At 46.7% G+C, this 19,713-nt stretch overlaps 1 protein-coding gene across 6 annotated transcripts in view; it reads right to left on the bottom strand.

The window, feature by feature from the left end:
* Positions 1-16,206, bottom strand: part of trim37 (tripartite motif containing 37) — a 104,004-nt gene extending 87,798 nt beyond the window's left edge. For 2 of the 6 annotated variants that reach the window (XM_078224663.1, XM_078224662.1), the window contains exons 1-2: positions 15,745-16,205; positions 1,002-1,099 (exon numbers count right to left, since the gene is read on the bottom strand). In XM_078224663.1, the coding sequence (XP_078080789.1) occupies positions 1,002-1,022 (21 nt within the window). In that variant the 5' untranslated portion in view covers positions 1,023-1,099; positions 15,745-16,205. Of the gene's footprint in view, positions 1-1,001; positions 1,100-12,778; positions 12,846-15,744 lie in introns of those variants that run through there. The other 4 variants (XR_013499072.1, XM_078224660.1, XM_078224659.1 and 1 more) reach the window with 4 other exon arrangements.
* Between the last annotated feature and the right edge of the window lie 3,507 nt (positions 16,207-19,713).

Below are 19,713 nucleotides of genomic sequence, written 5' to 3' on the forward strand. Positions count from 1 at the left end.
GCGCAAGGAATATTGATTAAACGCAGAAACCATGGCAGACCTTTTGTAAATTGACACACTTAGGACCAATTGCAGCATCTCAACAGCTGCCCTTGTTGAGCCTGGCTAACTTAGCATTGACCAGGATTTGAATGGGAGATATTCTGACCTGTATAACTTAAGATCACACTACGAGCTATGAAAAATGTTATCAATGAGTTTCCATCAATTAATATAGCATTACACTGTGTGAGGTACCACAGTTTGCACAGGCAACTGATATCTGACAGTTGCTAGGTCAGCTTTCCTCAGAACAAGTGCAGGCAGCTAATCACACAGCAATGGAAATGTTCCACAGTGCAAAAACCAGTTGGAGATGAACAGTAACAAAGTTGCTAAAGAAACAGGAACCATTTACAACTACAGGTATATAAATAGCACCTTTAATGCAATAGAATGTCCCAGCTGCTATGGGACCATTATAAAGTAGAATTATACACTGAAGGAGGAGAGAGAGGCAGTCACGCAGAAGTTGATATCGAAGAGCTTAGGACCTTGACAGCCAAAGGTGGAGCAATTAAAATCAGGATGCTCAAGAGGCCAGAATTAGAAGGACACAATTATCTAGGAGGGCTGTGGGGCTGGATTATACCAAGACAAGGAGGGATCTGAAAACAAAGGCTGAGAATTTTAAAACTTGAGTTTGTTGCTTAATTGGGAGCCAGTGTAGCTTAGTGCGCACAAGGTTGAAGGGTGAAGAGAACTCGGTGGGAACAAGGCAGCTGAGTTTTGGATGTCCTCCAGTTTACACAAGGTAGATTAGGAGATGCTGCTCAGGAGGTCATCAGAATAGTAAAGCATGGATGGAGGGTTTCTGCAGCAATTGAGTGGAGGCTGGGGTCAAGTGGAGCCGTGTCTCCGGAGGTGGAAAAAGGCTGCGTGCTTTTAGGTAAAGACAGCAGCTTTAATGTCACAGTACCCAACGATTTCAAATCACCAATAATTACAAATAGTTTGCTTACTTCGACACTTTGCTCATCCATTTTTGCTGTGTGCGGTAGGCTGCAGGCCTTACAGGAATGTCCTGGGACCGAAGGAGGAATCCGTTATCCCTGCACAACTGAAAAAATGACAATGTCAGTTCTCCAGAGAGATTTTACAAGACAAACATCATTCTAAGACTATAACAGTATGATTCCACTGCCTATTAGTCAAAAGTTTCTATTTTAATATATACTTTATGAGATCAGTATTGGAGCTGCACAGTTGCTATGTGGTTAGAAAGGCTGTTTTACATGCTAGGTTCAAGCTCCGTTCTTCCCCACCTGCAGGTTGAACCCATTTTTCCAGACAGCATGGAAAGGAACAAGGTTAAATAAATGAGGAAACAGATAATCTAATACTTCAAACTTGAGAATTTTTTTTTTTTTTCCAAAAAAGGCTTTCAGTTATGCAGTAGCACCTTCTGCACTTTTAACTGAAGTTTGAATTTTAGATTTCCAGCACTCGGAACAGTCAAAATAGCCAGGATGCTCTTTACAGTATCGTGCCACGGATAGCTCGAGAAATGCATTCCCTTGCAATTTTGTAACAAACCCCCTCACAGCCGTTGCAAATGTCCAGTATTGTGAAGTCCTGCATTTTAAGTAACTACATACAATACTCTCTTTGATCACGCTACAGCTACTATTGGCCATTTATTAAATACTGTACAGTGTGAACTTATAACCTTCAGATATGCTAATGTGCTGCACTGTCGATACAGAAAATCGTTGTTTCACACAACAGTCCAAAATACTAAAGATTTTAGAAAGGAACAGCAATTGGCACAGAGAATAGAAAGATGCATCATGAATTTCAATGAAAGCTGCTTAGTTAAATGCAAATGCTTACAATGGGATTATCCATGAATCTTTTGTAGAGTGGATGGGTAGGCATCTGAGTCAAGTGGTACTGCATAGTTAGCAAGATACAAGCTGAGAGAAAAAGTTTTTTTTATATAAAGTGGCTTTTCCCAAAGAAATAATGTAAGGGTTCACCATTTATAAATCAGAGGCCATCACAGCAATACTTCAAAGGTTAGAATGCAAGTGACAAAAGCAGAGTTTTGTCCTGAGGCATGCACATGTTGGATTCCACTGCCTGACTGTAAAAACCTGAGGCAGCTCAAAAGGTGCTGTGTCTGTTAAGAGCAGTAAGAAGTCTCACAACACCAGGTTAAAGTTCAACAGGTCAATTTGGCAGCACTAGCTTTCGGAGTCTCAAGCTCCTTCATCAGGTGTTAAGAGCACACAGAGAGCTTTATTTGAGCAAAGAAATTGTAAGTTAATTCAAACAGTTTGATTGTTGTGACTCAGTAAAAATGCTGCTTGTAACTGATTTGTCAAATCAGACCAATGGGTTGGGTACGATAAAGTCAGAATTAACTGCCGGATGAAGATAACGTTTCTTAAAATTCATTCCTCGGATGTGGACATAACCTGTCATTTATTGCCCAACCCTAATTGCCCTTGAGAAGCCTGCCTTCTGGAACTGCTGCAGTTCACATGATGTAGGTACATACAATGCTGTTAGGCTGGGAGTTCCAGGATTTTGACCCAGCGATAGTAAGGACTGACAATATAGTTCCAAGTCAGGCTGATGTGTGGCTTAGAGGGGAACTCCCAGGTGGTGGTGTTCCTGTGCGTCTGCTGCCCCTGCCCTTTTAGATGGTAGTGGGTTTGGAAGGTGCTGTCTAAGAAACCTTGACAACTTCCTCCAGTGCATCTTGCAGATGGTACATTCTGATGCCAGTGTGTTGATGCAGGGAGTGAATGAGCTGCCAAGTGAATGAGCTGGGTTGCTGTGTTCTGGATGGTGTTGAGTTTTGAGTGTTGTTGGAGCTGCACTCATCCACACAAGAGGAGAGTATTCCATTGCACGCACTCCTGACTTGTGTCTAGTAGATGGTTGCTAAGCAAATAGAGATCCAGTTTAATTGTTGGCATCATTAGAGTAGGAGAGCATTGTTGCTTTGATGCCTATGAAATCCAAACTAAAGGGCGAAATGAACTTTGAGAAATAAGGTAAAAAAAATATTAGCCAGGTAATTTCTCCAATTCCTGTTGACACTAAATGGGAAAAGCTTGGTATTGCTTCTGTAGTAACTCGGCCACAAAAAAAAAGTCAAATGCATTGTGATACTCGCTCTACTTAAAGATATCAAAATACAGTACAGCATGGACTCAGAACTGGAGGCAGTTAGTTATACAGGTCCCTCGTGGCAAGACTAAACCCGCTAAGGCCCACGCTACCAATGATACCACATGCACATACCCGCTAAAGACACCATATGCAATCAAATAGGAATAAGTTTACAATAACACTCCTCAGCCCTCAAGGACAGAAACCTAAATGAAACTTATGTTTCAACTATACTAAAAAAGGGTCACGAAAAAGCATTGGCCAGCAGGATTAAGGAAAATCCCAAGGCTTTTTATAGGGTAAACACAGTAACAGTTTTAACACCAGGTTAAAGTCCAACAGGTTTATTTGGTAGCAAATACCATTAGCTTTCGGAGCGCTGCTCCTTCGTCAAATGGAGTGGAAATCTGCTCTTTTTATAGGGTAGCCAGGGAGAAGGTTGGCCCACTCAAGGACAAGGGAGGGAGTCTATGTGTGGAGCCAGAGGAAATGGGCGAGGTATTAAATGAGTACTTTGCGTCAGTATTCACCAAAGAGAAGGACTTGGTGGATGATGCATCTGAGAAAGGATGTACAGTTTGAGTCATGTTGAGATCAAAAAAGGTGGTGGTATTGGGGTTCTTGAGAAATATTAAGGTAGACAAGTCCCCTGGACTTGATGGGATATACCCCAAATACTGAGAGGGCAAGGTTTAAAGGAGATGTACATGGCAGATTTTTTTTTTAAAGAAGGTGGTGGGTGCCTGGAACTCGTTGCGGGGGGAGGTAGTGGAAGCGGATACGATAGTGACTTTTAAGGGGCATCTTGACAAATACATTAACAGGATGGGAATAGAGGGATATGGTCCCCGGAAGGGTAGGGGGTTTTAGTTAAGTCGGGCAGCATGGTTGGTGCAGGTTTGGAGGGCCGAAGAGCCTGTTCCTGTGCTGTAATTTTCTTTGTTCTTTTACATCAGTCTTTCAGGAGCTTTGCATTACCATTGACCAGAAACTCAACTGGACTCACCACATAAAAGATGTGCGGTTAGGTTGATTGGCCATGCTAAAAATTGCCCTTAGTGTCCTGAGATGCATAGGTTAGAGGAATTAGTGGGTAAATATGTAGGGATATGGGGGTAGGACCTGGGTGGGATTGTGGTCGGTGCAGACTCGATGGGCCGAATGGCCTCTTTCTGTACTGTAGGGTTTCTATGATTTCTATGACGATAAACACAGTGGCTACAAGAGCGGGTCAGAGGCTAGGAATACTGTGACGAGTAACTCACCTCCTGACTCCTCAGAACCTACCCACCATCTACAAGGCACAAGTCAGGAGTGTGATGGAATACTCTCTCCTTGCTGGATGGGTGCAGCTCCAACAACACTCAAGAAGCTCAACACCATCCAGGACAAAGCAACCCGCTTGATTGGCACCACATCTACAAACATTCAATCCCTCCACCACCAACGCTCAGTAGCAGCAGTGTGTACTATCTACAAGATGCACTGCAGCAATTCACCAAAGATCCTTAGACAGCACCTTCCAAACCCATGACCACTTCCATCTAGAAGGACAAGGGCAGCAGATAATTGGGAACACCATCACCTGCAAGTTCCCCTCCAAGCCAATCTCCATCCCGACTTGGAAATATATCGCCATTCCTCAGCAGTCGCTGGGTCAAAATCCTGGAATTCCCTCCCGAACAGCAATGTGGGTCAACCCACAGCACGTGGACTGCAGCGATTCAAGGCAGCAGCTCACCACCACCTTCGAGGGCAACTAGGGATGGGCAATAAATGCTGGCCAGCCAGCGATGCCCATGTCCCTCAAATGAATTTTAAAAAACAAGCGTGACGTGCAGTAGCACAGATGACTCTATAGACACTGGTGAGGCTCGTCACAGTTAAGCTGGACTAGTGGGCCTCTCCTGGAGCAGAGTGCACTGGAATTCCTTGTACAACAGGAACCACTTCCTGTGGAATGTCCAAAGCAACATTTCCTTCTGCCGTGTTATCTAGAACTTTTGCTGTCTGAGTCATGGCACAGACAAAAGTGATCCCGGTGTCTGCAAATAACTCTTCCATTGGTCAGTTTCACTACCAAAGATTTTGGACCACTTTGGTTGAGAATAACTCCAGGCAGCCAATGTTGGTTATTTCCAGAATTCTTTACATAAACACAACCATTTGATTTCAAATGTCTCTCCTTGGCATGGTCCTGTCTCCTTCCCACTCTTGCTTTGACAGTTGGATGCAGCAGATCCAGGTGAGACTTGGGCTCGCAACCCATCAGTAATTCAACTGGTGAGAGTTCTGCTGTTATTTGCGGTGTGATATTGTACCAGAACAAGAATGATGAGAACTTGGTTCCCAAAATATCACCTGCCATTCTCCTCAATTCTTCCTTCAGTGCTCAAGTCCAGGCAACCCAGGCCACTTCATAGTTGCATTGCAAGAAACATTTTGGCCCTGATGCAAGAAACAAGGCAACTACTACCGGAAAATATCAAAGTTATAGAGTCACAGAGGTTTACAGCATGGAAACAGGCCCTTTGGCCCAACTTGCTCATGCCGCCCTGTTTTTAACCACTAAGCTAGTCCCAATTGCCCACATTTGGCCCATATCCCTCTATACCAATCTTACCCATGTAACTGTCTCAATGTTAAGTTACTGAAATAAAAAATAAAACTTTGTGCAGGGTAAGGCACAGAAGTGTTATATTACAATAAGAGATTCTGGCTGCCATGTATAAAATGTATTTGAATCGTGCTGTAAGAGATTGAAAAGCAGAAATTGAACAAGTTATAACACATTCAGCACCTTCAGTTGAAACCAGTGAAGCTACATTTTCATGGTTATTTCTAGCTTTGTGCGCAATTTTTTTATATAAACGCTGTAGTATGCTGCGAATCTCAATTTTAATTGAGTTTTGGCCAATAATTGTTCATGACAGATAGACAGCCTCTAAAGTTTGATACCAAATCCTTGGAAGGAGATTTAATATAATGGCACAAAGAAAGTGGAATTTTCTCTTATGGAAAGAGACTAAAGAGGTTGGGTAAAGAGTGCTCAAATAGAAGGGTTATTATAGATAAAAATCAGAGGACACAGATTTAAGATCATTGGCAAAAGAGCCAGGAGGAATTTCTTTAAAATACAGCAAGTTTCATTTTATCCACTAATGGCTTCTGGATGTTGCTCATTCCTATCTATCCTTGAAAAGGTGGTGAGACATCTTTTTGAACCACTGCAGTCACTGCGGTGTAGGTACAGCCACAGTAATTAGACATACCTGAGCCTATGGGTGTGGTAAACCACTGTTAAGCTTATTGCCTGTGTGTGTGACATGCCTGGGCATGCCCCTGCCGGCCCTGCCCGAGCCTCCTCCCCCCCCACCCCGGTCCAGGCATAAAAGGTGACTGCTCCCAACCCCCCTGCCTCAGTCGCCGGACCAGTTCATCAGCATGGGTGTGCTCCAAGCCTTTTGCGAAAAGCCCATTTGTTCTTGCATACAAACTAGTCTTTGCTTGATTGATAGTGCATCAATTTTATTCGCAAAAAGTTTTGGGATGGAGCAGATACTAAAACCGGATAGATTAGAATTGAATCCTCAAGCCATAGGAGCCTCTAACAGCTTCGATCTCTGGCTGCGATGTTTCGAAACTTTCCTCACCGCCTCCGTCATCCGGACCGAAACCGACAAGCTACACGTGCTCCACGCCCGGGTAAGCAATCAAGTATTCTCGATGATTAGAGACGCTGAAACTTACGAGGATGCAATCGAACTTTTAAAAGGCCAGTACAAGAAACAGACTAATGTAATCTACGCCAGAAGGCCAGACATCTTCTGGCTACTGGCAGACAACAGCCAGGAGAGTCGGGCGACCAATTCCTGCATGTGTTGCGAGCACTTGGCAGGGCCTGCAACTGCAAGGGCGTAACAGCCGCCCAAAACACTGAGGACTTGATCAGAGATGCATATGTCACGGGTATCAGGTCAAACTATATCCGACAACGACTGCTGGAACAGGGTGGGCTGGATCTACAAAAGACTGTAGCGATTGCCGACTCGTTAGAGGTGGCCTTCCGTAATCTCGAGGCCTACACCCCCGACCACGGGGGGGCATCATGGACGCCGCAGTCGCCGCCACCTCTGTACTCAGGAGGGCCGCAGGCCTACGCCACGTCCCACCAATGACCCGACTGCTGCAGCAGTCTCTGGAGGCTCGAAGTGCTACTTCTGCGGCCTGGGGAAGCACCCCCGACAATGCTGCCCGGCGAAGGATGCGATCTGCTCCGGGTGTGGAAAGAAGGGCCATTACGCGAAGGTATGCAGGGTGAAGTCGACCTCCAAGCCCAGTAGTGCCACATGCGACCCGCGGGAGCCGCCATCTTGGGCACCGGTAGCCGCGTGAGCCGTGCGGGACGCCATCAGCCGCGTGAGAGCCGTGCGGGCCGCCATCTTGGAGGCCGTCAGCCGCGTCGCAAAATCCAACGGTGGCTTCAGTTACGCTGGACCAATCCAGGCCTCACCAACTCACCAGGTCCATGATGGACATAGAGGTAAACGGTTGCACTACAAACTGTTTATTTGACTGTGGGAGTATGAAGAGCTTTATTCACCCTAACACTGAGTCGCTACGCCCTTTCAGTACTGCCAGTGAAGCAAACGATCTCCATGGCTTCAAAGTCCCACACGGTGGATGTCCTCGGGTACTGCGTGGCGATCCTGACTGTACGGGGCACAGTGTACAAAAACTTCAGGCTCCTCGTGCTGCCACAACTCTGCGCTGCTGTACTCCTGGGGCTAGATTTCCTGTGTCACCTTAAGAGCGTCACCATGGAGTATAATGGGCCTTTTCCCCCGCTCTCTGTTTGCAATCACCAGTTCTTAGATCGCCCACCGCGCAGCACCTGCAGCCTCTCGACCCTTAAAGTCTCCCCTCCCTCACGGTTTGAAAATCTCACCCCCGACTGCAAGCCCATCGCCACCAAGAGCAGACGGTACAGTGCTGGAGACAGGGCTTTTATCAGGTAACGGCTCCTAGGGGAGGGGATCATCGAGGCCAGTACCAGCCCCTGGAGAGCCCAAGTAGTAGTTGTTAAGACTGGGGAGAAACATCGCATGGTCATTTGACTACAGTCAGATCATTAACCGCTACACGCAGCTGGACGCGTACCCCCTCCCCCGCATTTCTGACATGGTGAATCAGATTGCGCAATATCGGGTGTTCTCCACCATCGACTTAAAATCTGCATACCACCAGCTCCCTATCCGCCCAGAAGACCGCCAATATACTGCCTTCGAGGCAGATGGCTGCCTCTATCACTTCCTTCGGCATCACCAACGGGGCCTCGGTTTTCCAGCGCGAGATGGACCGAATGGTAGACCAGAACGGACTGCGGCCCACCTTCCCATACCTGGATAACGTCAACATCTGCGGCCATGATCAGCAGGACCACGACGTCAACCTCCACACTCCTAAATCTGACCTATAATGAGAAGTGCATATTCCGCCTTGCCATCCTTGGCAGTATTGTGGAAAACGGGGTCATCGGTCCCGATCCCGACCGCATGCGTCCCCTCCTGGAACTTCCCCTCCCCACCAGCCTCAAAGCACTGAGGAGATGCCTGGACTTCTTCTCGTATTACACCCAGTGGGTCCCCAATTATGCGGATAAAACCTGTCCGCTCATCAAATCCACCTCTTTTCCCCTGACGGCAGAAGCCTGCCTGGCCTTCGACCGCATCAAAGCGGACATCGCGAAGGCCACGATGCACGCTGTAGACGAATCCATTCCGTCCCAGGTGGAGAGCGATGCGTCTGACTTCACCCTAGCCGCCACCCTTAACCAGGCAGGCAGACCCGTAGCCTTCTTCTCACGAACACTCCAAGGCCCTGAAATTCGACACTCCTCTGTCAAGAAGGAGGCCCAAGCCATAGTGGAAGCTGTACGGCACTGGCGCCACTACTTAGCTGGTAAACAATTCACCCTACTCACGGACCAACGGTCAGTTGCATTCATGTTTAATAACACGCAGCGGGGCAAGATCAAAAATGATAAAATATTGGACGTGGAGAATCAAGCTTTCCACCTACAATTACAACATCTTATACCGGCCTGGGAAGCTCAATGAGCCCCCAGATGCCCTGTCCCGGGGAATATGTGCCAGCGCACAAATAGACCAATTGCAGACTCTCCACAACGACCTCTGCCACCCGGGGGTCACCAGGTTTTTTCACTTCATTAAAGCCCGTAACCTGCCCTGCACCATTGAGGAAGTCAGGTCTATAATCAGACACTGCCAGGTCTGCACAGAGTGCAAGCCGCACTTCTATCGGCCAGACAGAGCACACCTCAAAGGCCACCCGCCCTTTCGAACGCCTAAGCGTCGACTTCAAAGACCCCCTCTCCTCTTCTGACCGCAACATATACTTCCTCAACGTCATTGACGAATATTCACGTTTCCCCTTCGCTGTTCCCTGCCCGGATATGACCTCGGCCACGGTCATCATGGCCCTGCACAGCCTCTTCACCCTGTTCGGTTTCCCTAGCTATGTCCATAGTGACCGGGGATCCTCCTTTATGAGTGATGAGGTGCGACAGTACCTGCTCTCCAAAGGCATAGCCTCGAGTAGGACCACCAGCTACAACCCCAGGGGCAACGGACAGGTAGAGCGGGAGAACGCGACAGTCTAGAAGGCTGTTTTACTAGCTCTGAGGTCTAAAGGTCTTCCAGTCACCCGCTGGCAAGAGGTCCTCCCTGATGCACTACGCTCAATTAGATCACTCCTTTGCACAGCTACCAATGCTACCTCTCATGAAAGGATGTTTGTTTTCCCCAGGAAGTCCTCCTCGGGGACCTCACTACCGTTGTGGCTGATGTCCCCAGGCCCTGTCCTGCTCTGGAAGCACGTGAGGACCCATAGGTCAGACCCCCTGGTCGAAAGGGTCCAGCTCCTTCACGCCAATCCCCAATACGCCTATGTGGCATACCCCGACGGGCGGGAGGACACGGTCTCCATTTGAGACCTGGCACCCGCAGGTGCCCCAGGGACCACGACGACCCACAACCCCAACCCCCGTATGCAGCACGCCCGAGCCCCAGGAGCCGCCACCACGCACCCGACAATTGGAAGGGACTACAGACGACTCGAGCGACTATGGCCTGGCGCCTGAACCAACACCGCGGCCACCGGAACCGACACCACAACCGGCACTATGGCGGTCGCAGCGGCAGATCAAGCCCCCAGAGAGACTGAATTTGTAATTCTGTAAATATCGTTCACCCACCTCACCCCCACCGGACTCTTTTTTAAAAGCAGGGGGTGAATGTGGTAAACCACTGTTAAGCTTATTGTGTGTGTGTGTGTGTGACATGCCTGGGCATGCCCCTGCCGGCCCTGCCTGAGACTCCTATCCCCGGTCCAGGTATAAAGGTGACTGCACCCAACCCCCTGCCTCAGTCGCCGGACCAGTTCATCAGCATGAGTGTGCTCCAAGTCTTTTGCGAATAAAAGCCTATTTGTTCTTGCATACAAACTAGCCTTTGCTTGATTGATAGTGCATCAGTGGGCCATTAAGTCAACCACATTGCTGTGGGCCTGGAGTCACATGCAGAAGCATGGAAAGATCTACAAAAGGAGGCTATTAAGCCCATTGCGTCTGTGATGTGCCAAGCCAGGTAACACAGTAAGAAGTTTAACAACACCAGGTTAAAGTCCAACAGGTTTATTTGGTAGCAAAAGCCACACAAGCTTTTGTGGCTTTTGCTACCAAACAAATCTTTTGGACTTTAACCTGGTGTTGTTAAACTTCTTACTGTGTTTACCCCAGTCCAACACCGGCATCTCCACACCAAGCCAGGTAACAACAGCAGATTTCCTTTAAAAAAAGGACAAGATAATCTGATCATTATTCTAGGTTGATTTAATTAACAATTAAATTCCCTGGCTGCCATGGTGGAATTTGAACTTGTATCTCTGGATGATTAGTCCTGGCCTCGGCATTATTACTCCAGTAACATAACTACAGGCTGCTATAACATCTCAAAGACTGGTGGAAAGAGATACAAAAGCAACCTCAAATGAAATTGGCTATATACTTGAAAAGGAAAGGGTTAGAGTTAGAGCATGGACATGCAAATACAGAGTATCTTCATCTGAAATCCTTGGAGCCAATTGCATTTCATATTTCAGACAATTTTGGTTTTTGTAAACCAAATATCGGTCTACTTGCATTACAATGACTGAAGCCTAGGCTACCTATTGTTTAAAGTGAAGTAAATGGCTAGAAAAGGAAGATGTACCATTAAGTAATAAATGATGTGGTCAGTGAGGTGCATATTAGCTCAGGTCACAGGCACTCTACACTAAAGTTGATGAGATTTTTGTTTAAAAATGCTGTTTTGGGAAGTGCAGTTTTTGGATTTAGAATACTCAACCTGTAATAAGATCTCCCTCAAATAAAGCTAACATGGGCATGATGGGCTGAATGGCCTCCTGTGTGGGGGTAATTCTATGGTCACAATCTTCATTTCCATGCTGATGCATGATGACACCCATATTGAAAGTTGCATTCAACCAACTACAATTCTGAGTAATAATCATCAGTAAACGATATATTCATTTGGATTTTACAATTAACTACACGGAGGGTAGTGGATTCTTGGAAAATATGACAAAGTAGATATCTTGAGGTGTTTAATAAGTTGCAAATCCAAGACAAAGTTTAGCAAAATATTAGCCATCTGCAGTATAAACAGAAGATGCTGGAAACACTCAGTAAGTCAGGCAACATCTATGAGTAACGAAGAGTGAATGTTTCAGGGCGATGACCTTTCCTGTCACCATCTGAACCCTGCAACTGGATTATAGCCTTCTTGAGTCCACCAACTGCTCAAGAGACCAATGAATTTCCTGGTGTGGTAGAAGATAGTCTTTCGATTCCTGAATCATATCAAGTTAGCCAATCTTCATTGACATGGAAGGGTTGACTTCAGCATCACTTGGCTAAGAAGTGAGAAGTTCCTACTGACTATCTAGTAACCACTGCAAGAGTGTGGCCATCGAACAAGGATAAGATCAGGTTCAGCTCTGAAGCCTCAAGCCCTTGCCCACAGGCTGGCTGTGATGCTCCTTAGAGTGAAATGGTTTGTAACAATAATCTGAACTCACATTGAGAATGACCACCTAACCTGCCAGCATCCATTAAATTGTCTGCCATGATTTGCAGGTTTCAGGACAGGAAGAGAACAGTCTCATTCACTCAAAGGTGCTGCTGATTTTCAGAAAGCATGCAGCATAATTGGACAATGCAGTGATTTAACTAACGTACAATGCTAAAGGCTGGGACAGGCAGATTTTTGGTCTGAGAATTATGGAATATGGGGAGCAAGCCGATCTTACCGAGTGGTGGAGAAGTTCAATGGTCTACTCCTATTTCTACTTCGTGTGTTTTACAAAATGGTGAAATATTACCCTACTCCCACTCTGCTGAATTCCGATCTCAGCTGAATCTTTCAATGGGTGGCTGAAGAGAAATCCTAACCGCAGAGGCAGAACATTGACAAGAAAAGCCCGGAAATGATTGAAATAAGTCAGTCTGCAGCAATGTGAAAATCTGGTACGGTACCTAGTTAAAGGAAACTACACTGCATGTGTCGAGATTGCTTGCACCTTATCCAAGGTTGACAGCCAGTGTAATCCAAGTTGTTGATATGCAGAACATTCATAGCGATGGACTAAAATGTAGAAAAATAGCTTCATTAATCCAAAAATCAGTAAGACCAGTACGAATGGTGCAGCTGAGCGAAACTCACTCAGCAGAGCCTGGGGATTGAACATGCAACATTCCTGGGTTGTTTGGCTCAACGTCTTCACTAACTAAGCTATCTAGTATCATTGTGAAACACTTACGGTCACACTCAAACCCTGGTAGTGTTTGCCATACTGCAAAATTGTAGGCAGGCCACTGATTAGCAAAATAGAAGCCGAAGGAATCAAAGGAGCGCAGCAGCAATAACACAAAGTTGATTAAAAGATACAGTAATGGCAAACAGTTGTTTTTCAGGTTGAACACAGCAAGAAATCTCACAACACCAGGTGAAAGTCAAGCAGGTTTATTTGGAATCACGAGCTTTCGGAGCACTGCTTCTTCATCAGACTCACCTGATGAAGGAACAGCGTTCCGAAAGCTCGTGATTCCAATTAAACCTGGTGTTGAGACTTCTTACTGTGCCCATCCTAGTCCAACGCCAGCATCTCCACACCATTAATCCCATAGTTCTTTTTGATAAATATAAATGGCATGGACTTGAGTTTTGGGGGCAAAACTTTGAAGTTTATAGATGACAAAAACTTGGAAATGCAGTAAATAATGAAGGAAATACAGACTTCAGGAAGATGCAGACTCACTGGCGAAATGGGCAGATGAAATTTAATGCAGGGTAGTGTGAAGTGATGTATTTTGAAAGGATGAATGAGGTGGTGCAATATAAACAAAATTATACAATTTTATAAAGGGGTTCAAGAACAGAGAAAATCGTGGGTTCACACAGTAGCGCAGTGGTTAGCACTGCTGCTTCATAGCTCCAGGGTCCCGCGTTCGATTCCCGGCTTGGGTCACTGTCTGTGTGGAGTTTGCACATTCTCCTCGTATCTGCGTGGGTTTCCTCCGGGTGCTCCGGTTTCCTCCCAATCCAAAGATGTGCGGGTTAGGTTGATTGGCCAGGTTAAAAATTGCCCCTTAGAATCCTGAGATGCGTAAGTTAGAGGGCTTAGCAGGTAAATATGTGAGGGTAGGGCCTGGGTGGGATTGTGGTCGGTGCAGACTCGATGGGCCGAATGGCCTCCTTCTGCACTGTAGGGTTTCTATGATTCTGTAGAGATGCAGGACAAGTGGCTAACGCTGTTAAGTTCATACAGGGTTCTTGGCTTTACAAAAAGAGGCACAGTATATAAAAATAAAGAAGGTTATGCTAGCGTTTTATAAAATCGCCAGTTAGGCCTCAGCTGAAGTATATTGCATCACCGCAGGAGGTAGGATGTCAAGTACTTGGGAGGATACAGGGAAGATTAGAATAGACCCAGCAATAATAGACTTCAATTATGCAGAGACACCAGAAAAGCTGGGTTGCTCTCATTAGAGCAGAGGGGTTGAGAGATTTGATGGAAATTTTCAAAATTGAGAACTTTTAACAATTTCATTTCATTTACTCATCCAGCAAATTGGTTACTGAGGAGAGGACACATGGTTAAGATAATTGGCAAAAGAACCAAAGGAGAGGAAATAAACATTTACTCAGCAGGTTATATAGATCTGGAATGTAATGCTGGGGGGTGTGGGCAGATTCAGCAACAGCTTTCAAAAATAAATGGTTTATATACTTTAAAAAATGAGAAAATTGCAGAGCTCCAAGGGGTGGATGAGACTGGGAACAACTGCAGCTCCTTCAGAGTGGCACATTTTGACAATTCCATGCTTACCCATGTACCTACAGACTAATCCATATCATAGAACTCCTACAGTGCAGAAGGAGGCCATTTGGCCCATTGAGTCTGTACTGACCTCAATCCTACCCAGGCCCTATTCCCCTTACTCCACATATTTACCCTGCTAATCCCCCTGACACTAGGGTCAATTTAGCATGGTCAATTAACCTAACGCACACTTTGGATATCCTTGGCACATCACACCATACTGGCTCCACCAGTGTGATTATTGATCCCTGAATTAACGTGAAACCCTGACGCAGACAGTCTGGATTGACTGGGTGGGCAAAGCACAAAGTTTATTCCTATGTGTGACAAGTAGGCTCAAATTAACAGAGCAATGTAGTTACTGTGAAAATCCCCTAGTTGCCACACTCTAGCACCTGTTCGGGTACACCAAGGGAGAATTTAGCACGGCCAATCCACCTAACCTACACATCTTTGGACTATGGGAGGAAACCGGTGCATCCAGAGGAAACCCACACAGACACGGGGAGAATGTGCAAACTCCACACAGCGACCCAAGCTGGGAAAGGGTCCCTGGCACTGAGAGGCAGCAGTGCTAACCATTGTGCCACGTTGAATGCACCTAACCAGCACATTGGGAGGAAACCCATGCAGACACTGGGAGAACATGCAGTGATCCAAACTGGAATCAAACCCAGGTCCCTGGCACTGAGAGGCAACAGTGCTAACCACTGTACCACCACTCATTTATTAATTTCACAAGTTGGCTTACACTAACACTGCAATGAAGTTACAGTGAAAATCCCTGAGGATTTGGATGGACCAACTGGGCAAAGCACAGCTTGAAAAATATGTGGGCCCACCAGTGGGATTATTGATCCCTGAATTAAATGCAAACCCTGATGCAGAACTGGATGGGCAAAGCACGATACACAACTTAATAGAAGATTTATTGTTTTTTTGGCAGCACACAACCCTTCCTGAACATGAATGCGTTCAAAACTAAATGCAATGACCTTACATTAAAATCCAAAGCTTTAAGACAGGGAAGTTCTCATATCTCAGCCAATTTATAAAAAAAAAACACGCGTATATAAAATAAATTGCAGAAAGCAATGAGATAAAACATCCTGAACTCACAAGCTTGTCGCCCAGACCAGGGTAAAGCCCAGTAATGATGCTGCTGCAGCACCATGAGCAGAGTCACTGCGGCTTATTGTTGTCCGTGGCCTCCTCAGCAGCAGCTCCCACCCCGGGGTCAGCTGTAAATGGAGGAAAGCCTGCGGCCTACAGCGGCTGCGGAGTGAAGTCCCCCTCCCCTCCCCCCCCCCGGCCGGCGGCGGTGCCTCTAGGGGCCGATCCGGCCGAACCCCCCTTCACACCGGTAAGCCGTTTATTTTCCCTCTCCCCTCACATTATTCTCCGGGTCCAGGTCACTCACCGAGCTGCTCTGAGGGAGGGGGGGGGGAATGGGGCTCACTCACCGAGCCGCTGTGACGTAGGGGGGGGATGGGGCTCACTCACCCAGCGGAGCCGAGCCGCTCTGAGCGGGTTTCTCGCTTCGCGGTGGGAGACGGCGGAGAAACTCCCCGGGCTTCAAATCAGCAGCGACCGTTTGTTACCCGGGGAGACAGCCAATCAGAGAGCCCCACCCCTCGCGCGCGACGTGGCCCCGCCCCTTCCACCGACACCCACGTGGGGGAGGAGAGAGCCAAGACCAATCAGGTACAGGCTGCGCTCTTCCGATTGATCAATAGCGATGAGGGTGCGCGCGCAGTTTATTGCATTTCCCTTCCCTCCCGCCCCGACGCAGGCGCTCTGGCAGAGGGGTTATCGCGATAACTGGCCGGCTAGCCCCCGCCCCTGGCAACCGTCTCCAGGTGGAGAGGTACCAGCCAGCCTTGGACAACCCAGCCATGGACAACCCAGCCACCCACCCATGGACAACCCAACCAGCCTTGGACAACCTACCCAGCCTTGGAAACCCACCTATGGACAACCCACCCACCCATGGACAACCCAACCAGCCTTGGACAACCACCCATGGACAACCCAGCCAACTTTGGACACCCCAGCCAGGATGGCATAACATACCAATTAGCATGGCGAAGAGCCAAACCGACTGGAAACATTGATTGATTTGATTGATTATTATTGTCACATGTATTAGAGTCATAGAGATATACAGCATGGAAACAGGCCCTTCGGCCCAACTCATCCATGCCGGACAGGTTTCCTAAATTGAGTTAGTCCCGTTTGGCCCACATCCCTCTAAATCTTTCCCATTCATGTACCTGTTTAAATGTCTTTTAAATGTTGTAACTGAACCTGCCTCTACCACCCCCTGTGGCAGTTTATTCCATATATACACCACCCTCTGTGTGGAAAAGCTGCCCCTCAGGTCCCTTTTGAATCTTTCCCTTCTCACTGTATTGGGATACAGTGAAAAGTATTGTTTCATGGGCTATACAGACAAAACATACCTTTCGTAGAGTACATAGGGGAGAAGGAAAGGATAGGATGCAGAATGTAGTATTACAGTCATAGCTAGGGTGTACAGAAAGGTCAACTTATAAGGTAGGTCCATTCAAAAGTCTGATGGCAGCAGGGAAGAAGCTGTTCTTGAATCGGTTGGTACGTGTTTTCAGACTTTTGTATCTTTTTCCCGATGGAAGAAGGTGGAATAGAGAATGTCCGGGGTGCTTGGGGTCCTTGATTATGCAGGCAGCTCTTCCGAGGTGGGGGAAATGTAGATGGGAGTCACTGGATGGGAGGCTGGTATACATGATGGACTGGGCTATGTTCAAAACGTTTTGTAGTTTCTTGCGGTCTGGGACAGAGCAGGAGCCATACCGAGCTGTGATACATCCAGAAAGGATACTTTCTATGGTGCATCTGTAAAAGTTGATGAGAGTTGTCGTGCACGTGCCGAATTTCCTTCACCTCGTGAGAAAGTAGAAGCATTGGTGGGCTTTCTTAACTATAGCGTCCGCATGGAGGGACCAGGAGAGGTTGTTGGTAATCTGAACACCTAGAAACTTGAAGCTCTCGACCATCTCCACTTTATCACCTTTGATGTAGACAAGGGCATGTCCTCCACTACGCTTCCTGAAGTCAATGACTCTGTTTCATTCCCGTTGCAGATACTGTCTGACCTGCTGAGCTTTTCCAGCATTCTCTTCTTGAAAAGAATTATCAGTAGGCCACTCAGCCCCTCGAGCCTGCTCCACCATTCAATAAGATCAGAGTCATAGAGGCAAAGAGTTTAACAGCACATAAAGAGCCCCTTCAGTCCATCGTGTCTGTGCCAGCCATCAAACACCTATCTAATCCCATTTTCCAGTGCTTGGTCCGTAGCCTTGTATGCTATGGTGTTTCAAGTGCTCATCTAAATACATCCAAGTGCTCATCTAAATACTACTCAACTCTCCACTCACCTGATGAAGGAGCAGCGTTCAGAAAGCTCGTGATACCAAATAAACCTATTGGACTTTAACCTGGTGTTCTGAGACTTCTTATTGTGCCCACCCCAGTCCAACGCCGACATCTCCACGTCATTCTTAAATGTGAAGGTTCCCACCTCTACCACCCCTTCAGGCATTGAGTTCCAGATTCTCACTGCCCTCTGGGTGAAAAAGTTGTTTCTCAAAGCTCTAAATCGCCTGCTCCTTACCTTAAATCTATGCCCCTTTTTTATTGAGCCTTCTACTAAGGGGAAAAGTTTCTTCCTATTTACCCTATGCTCCTCATAATTTTGTACAACTCAATGAAGACTTTTGTACTCTAAAGAAAACAATCCCAGCCTATCCAGCCTCTCTTCATAACTGAAACACACCAGCCCAGGCAACATCCTGATGAATCTCCTCTGCACCCTTTCTTATGTAATCTCATATTTCCTATAGTGTGGCGACCAGAACTGTACATGGTACTCTAGCTGTGACGTTACCTACCTGTCCTGCTGCCTTCAGAGATCTTTGGACATGCACCCCAAGGTCCCCCTGGTCCTCTGTACTTCCTAGCATCATTGTGTATTCCCTTGCCTTGTTAGTCTTCCCAAAATGCATCACCTTGCACACTTCAGGATTAAATTCTATTTGCCACTGTTCTATTTGCCACTGCCTGTCTTTATCATCCTGTAATCTTTCCTCCTCACTATTTACCACACCACCAATTTTTTTTTGTGACCTGATTGTAACCTTAACAACACATTCCTGTTTACCAATGATAACTCTTCACCCCCTTGTTAATCAAGAATCTATCTAGCTCTGCATTAAGAATATTCAAAGACTTTGCTTCCACTGCCTTTTGGGTTTCTAAGACTCACAACCTCCGAGAGAAAAAAATTCTCTTCATCTCCGTCTTAAATGGGTGACTCCTTGTTTTTAAACAGGGACCCCTAGCTCTAGATTCTCCCACAAGTTGAAACATCCTCTCCACATCCACCCTATGAAGACCCCTCAGGATCTTATAGGTGTCAATCAAGTTGCTTCTTACTCTTATAAACTGCAGTGGATTCAAGCCTAGCCTGTCCAACCTTAACTCAGGAGACAATCCTCTATCTCCTGAACTGCTTCAACACATTTACATCTTTCCTTAAAAAAGAAGACCAATACTGTACATAATATGCTAGATGTGGTCTCACCAGTGCCCTGTTCGGCTGAAGTTTAATCTCCCTACTTTTGTAATCAATTCCTCTCACAATAAACAATAACATTCTATCAACTTTCCTAATTACTTGCTGCATCTGCATGCGAGCCCTCTGTGATTCATGCAATAGGACACACAGTTCCCTCAATCTCAGAGCTCTGCCGTCTCTCACTGTTTAGATAATGGGCGCAATTGCACCACGTCGCTGCACTCGGCAATCAGTGTGGCAAGCTGTGAAGATGGCATGTGATTTGCACCCAGCGTGAAACGGTTTGTTATCTTCCTGGCCCCCTTTTTAATGGCACAAAATGCTTTGTGCCCAGAAAGGGTGCGAAGCTTATTAGCATGAGATGGACTGGATTTCAGTATCATTAGGGAGTTTGGCGCGCAGGCTTCCCCCCTCCCCTCCTGGATGCTCCCACGTCTCCAGCGAGACATCACGCTAGCGTGAGTCACTACTGG

The sequence above is a fragment of the Mustelus asterias genome, chromosome 12, assembly GCF_964213995.1.
Source record: "Mustelus asterias chromosome 12, sMusAst1.hap1.1, whole genome shotgun sequence".
Lineage (NCBI taxonomy): Eukaryota > Metazoa > Chordata > Chondrichthyes > Carcharhiniformes > Triakidae > Mustelus > Mustelus asterias.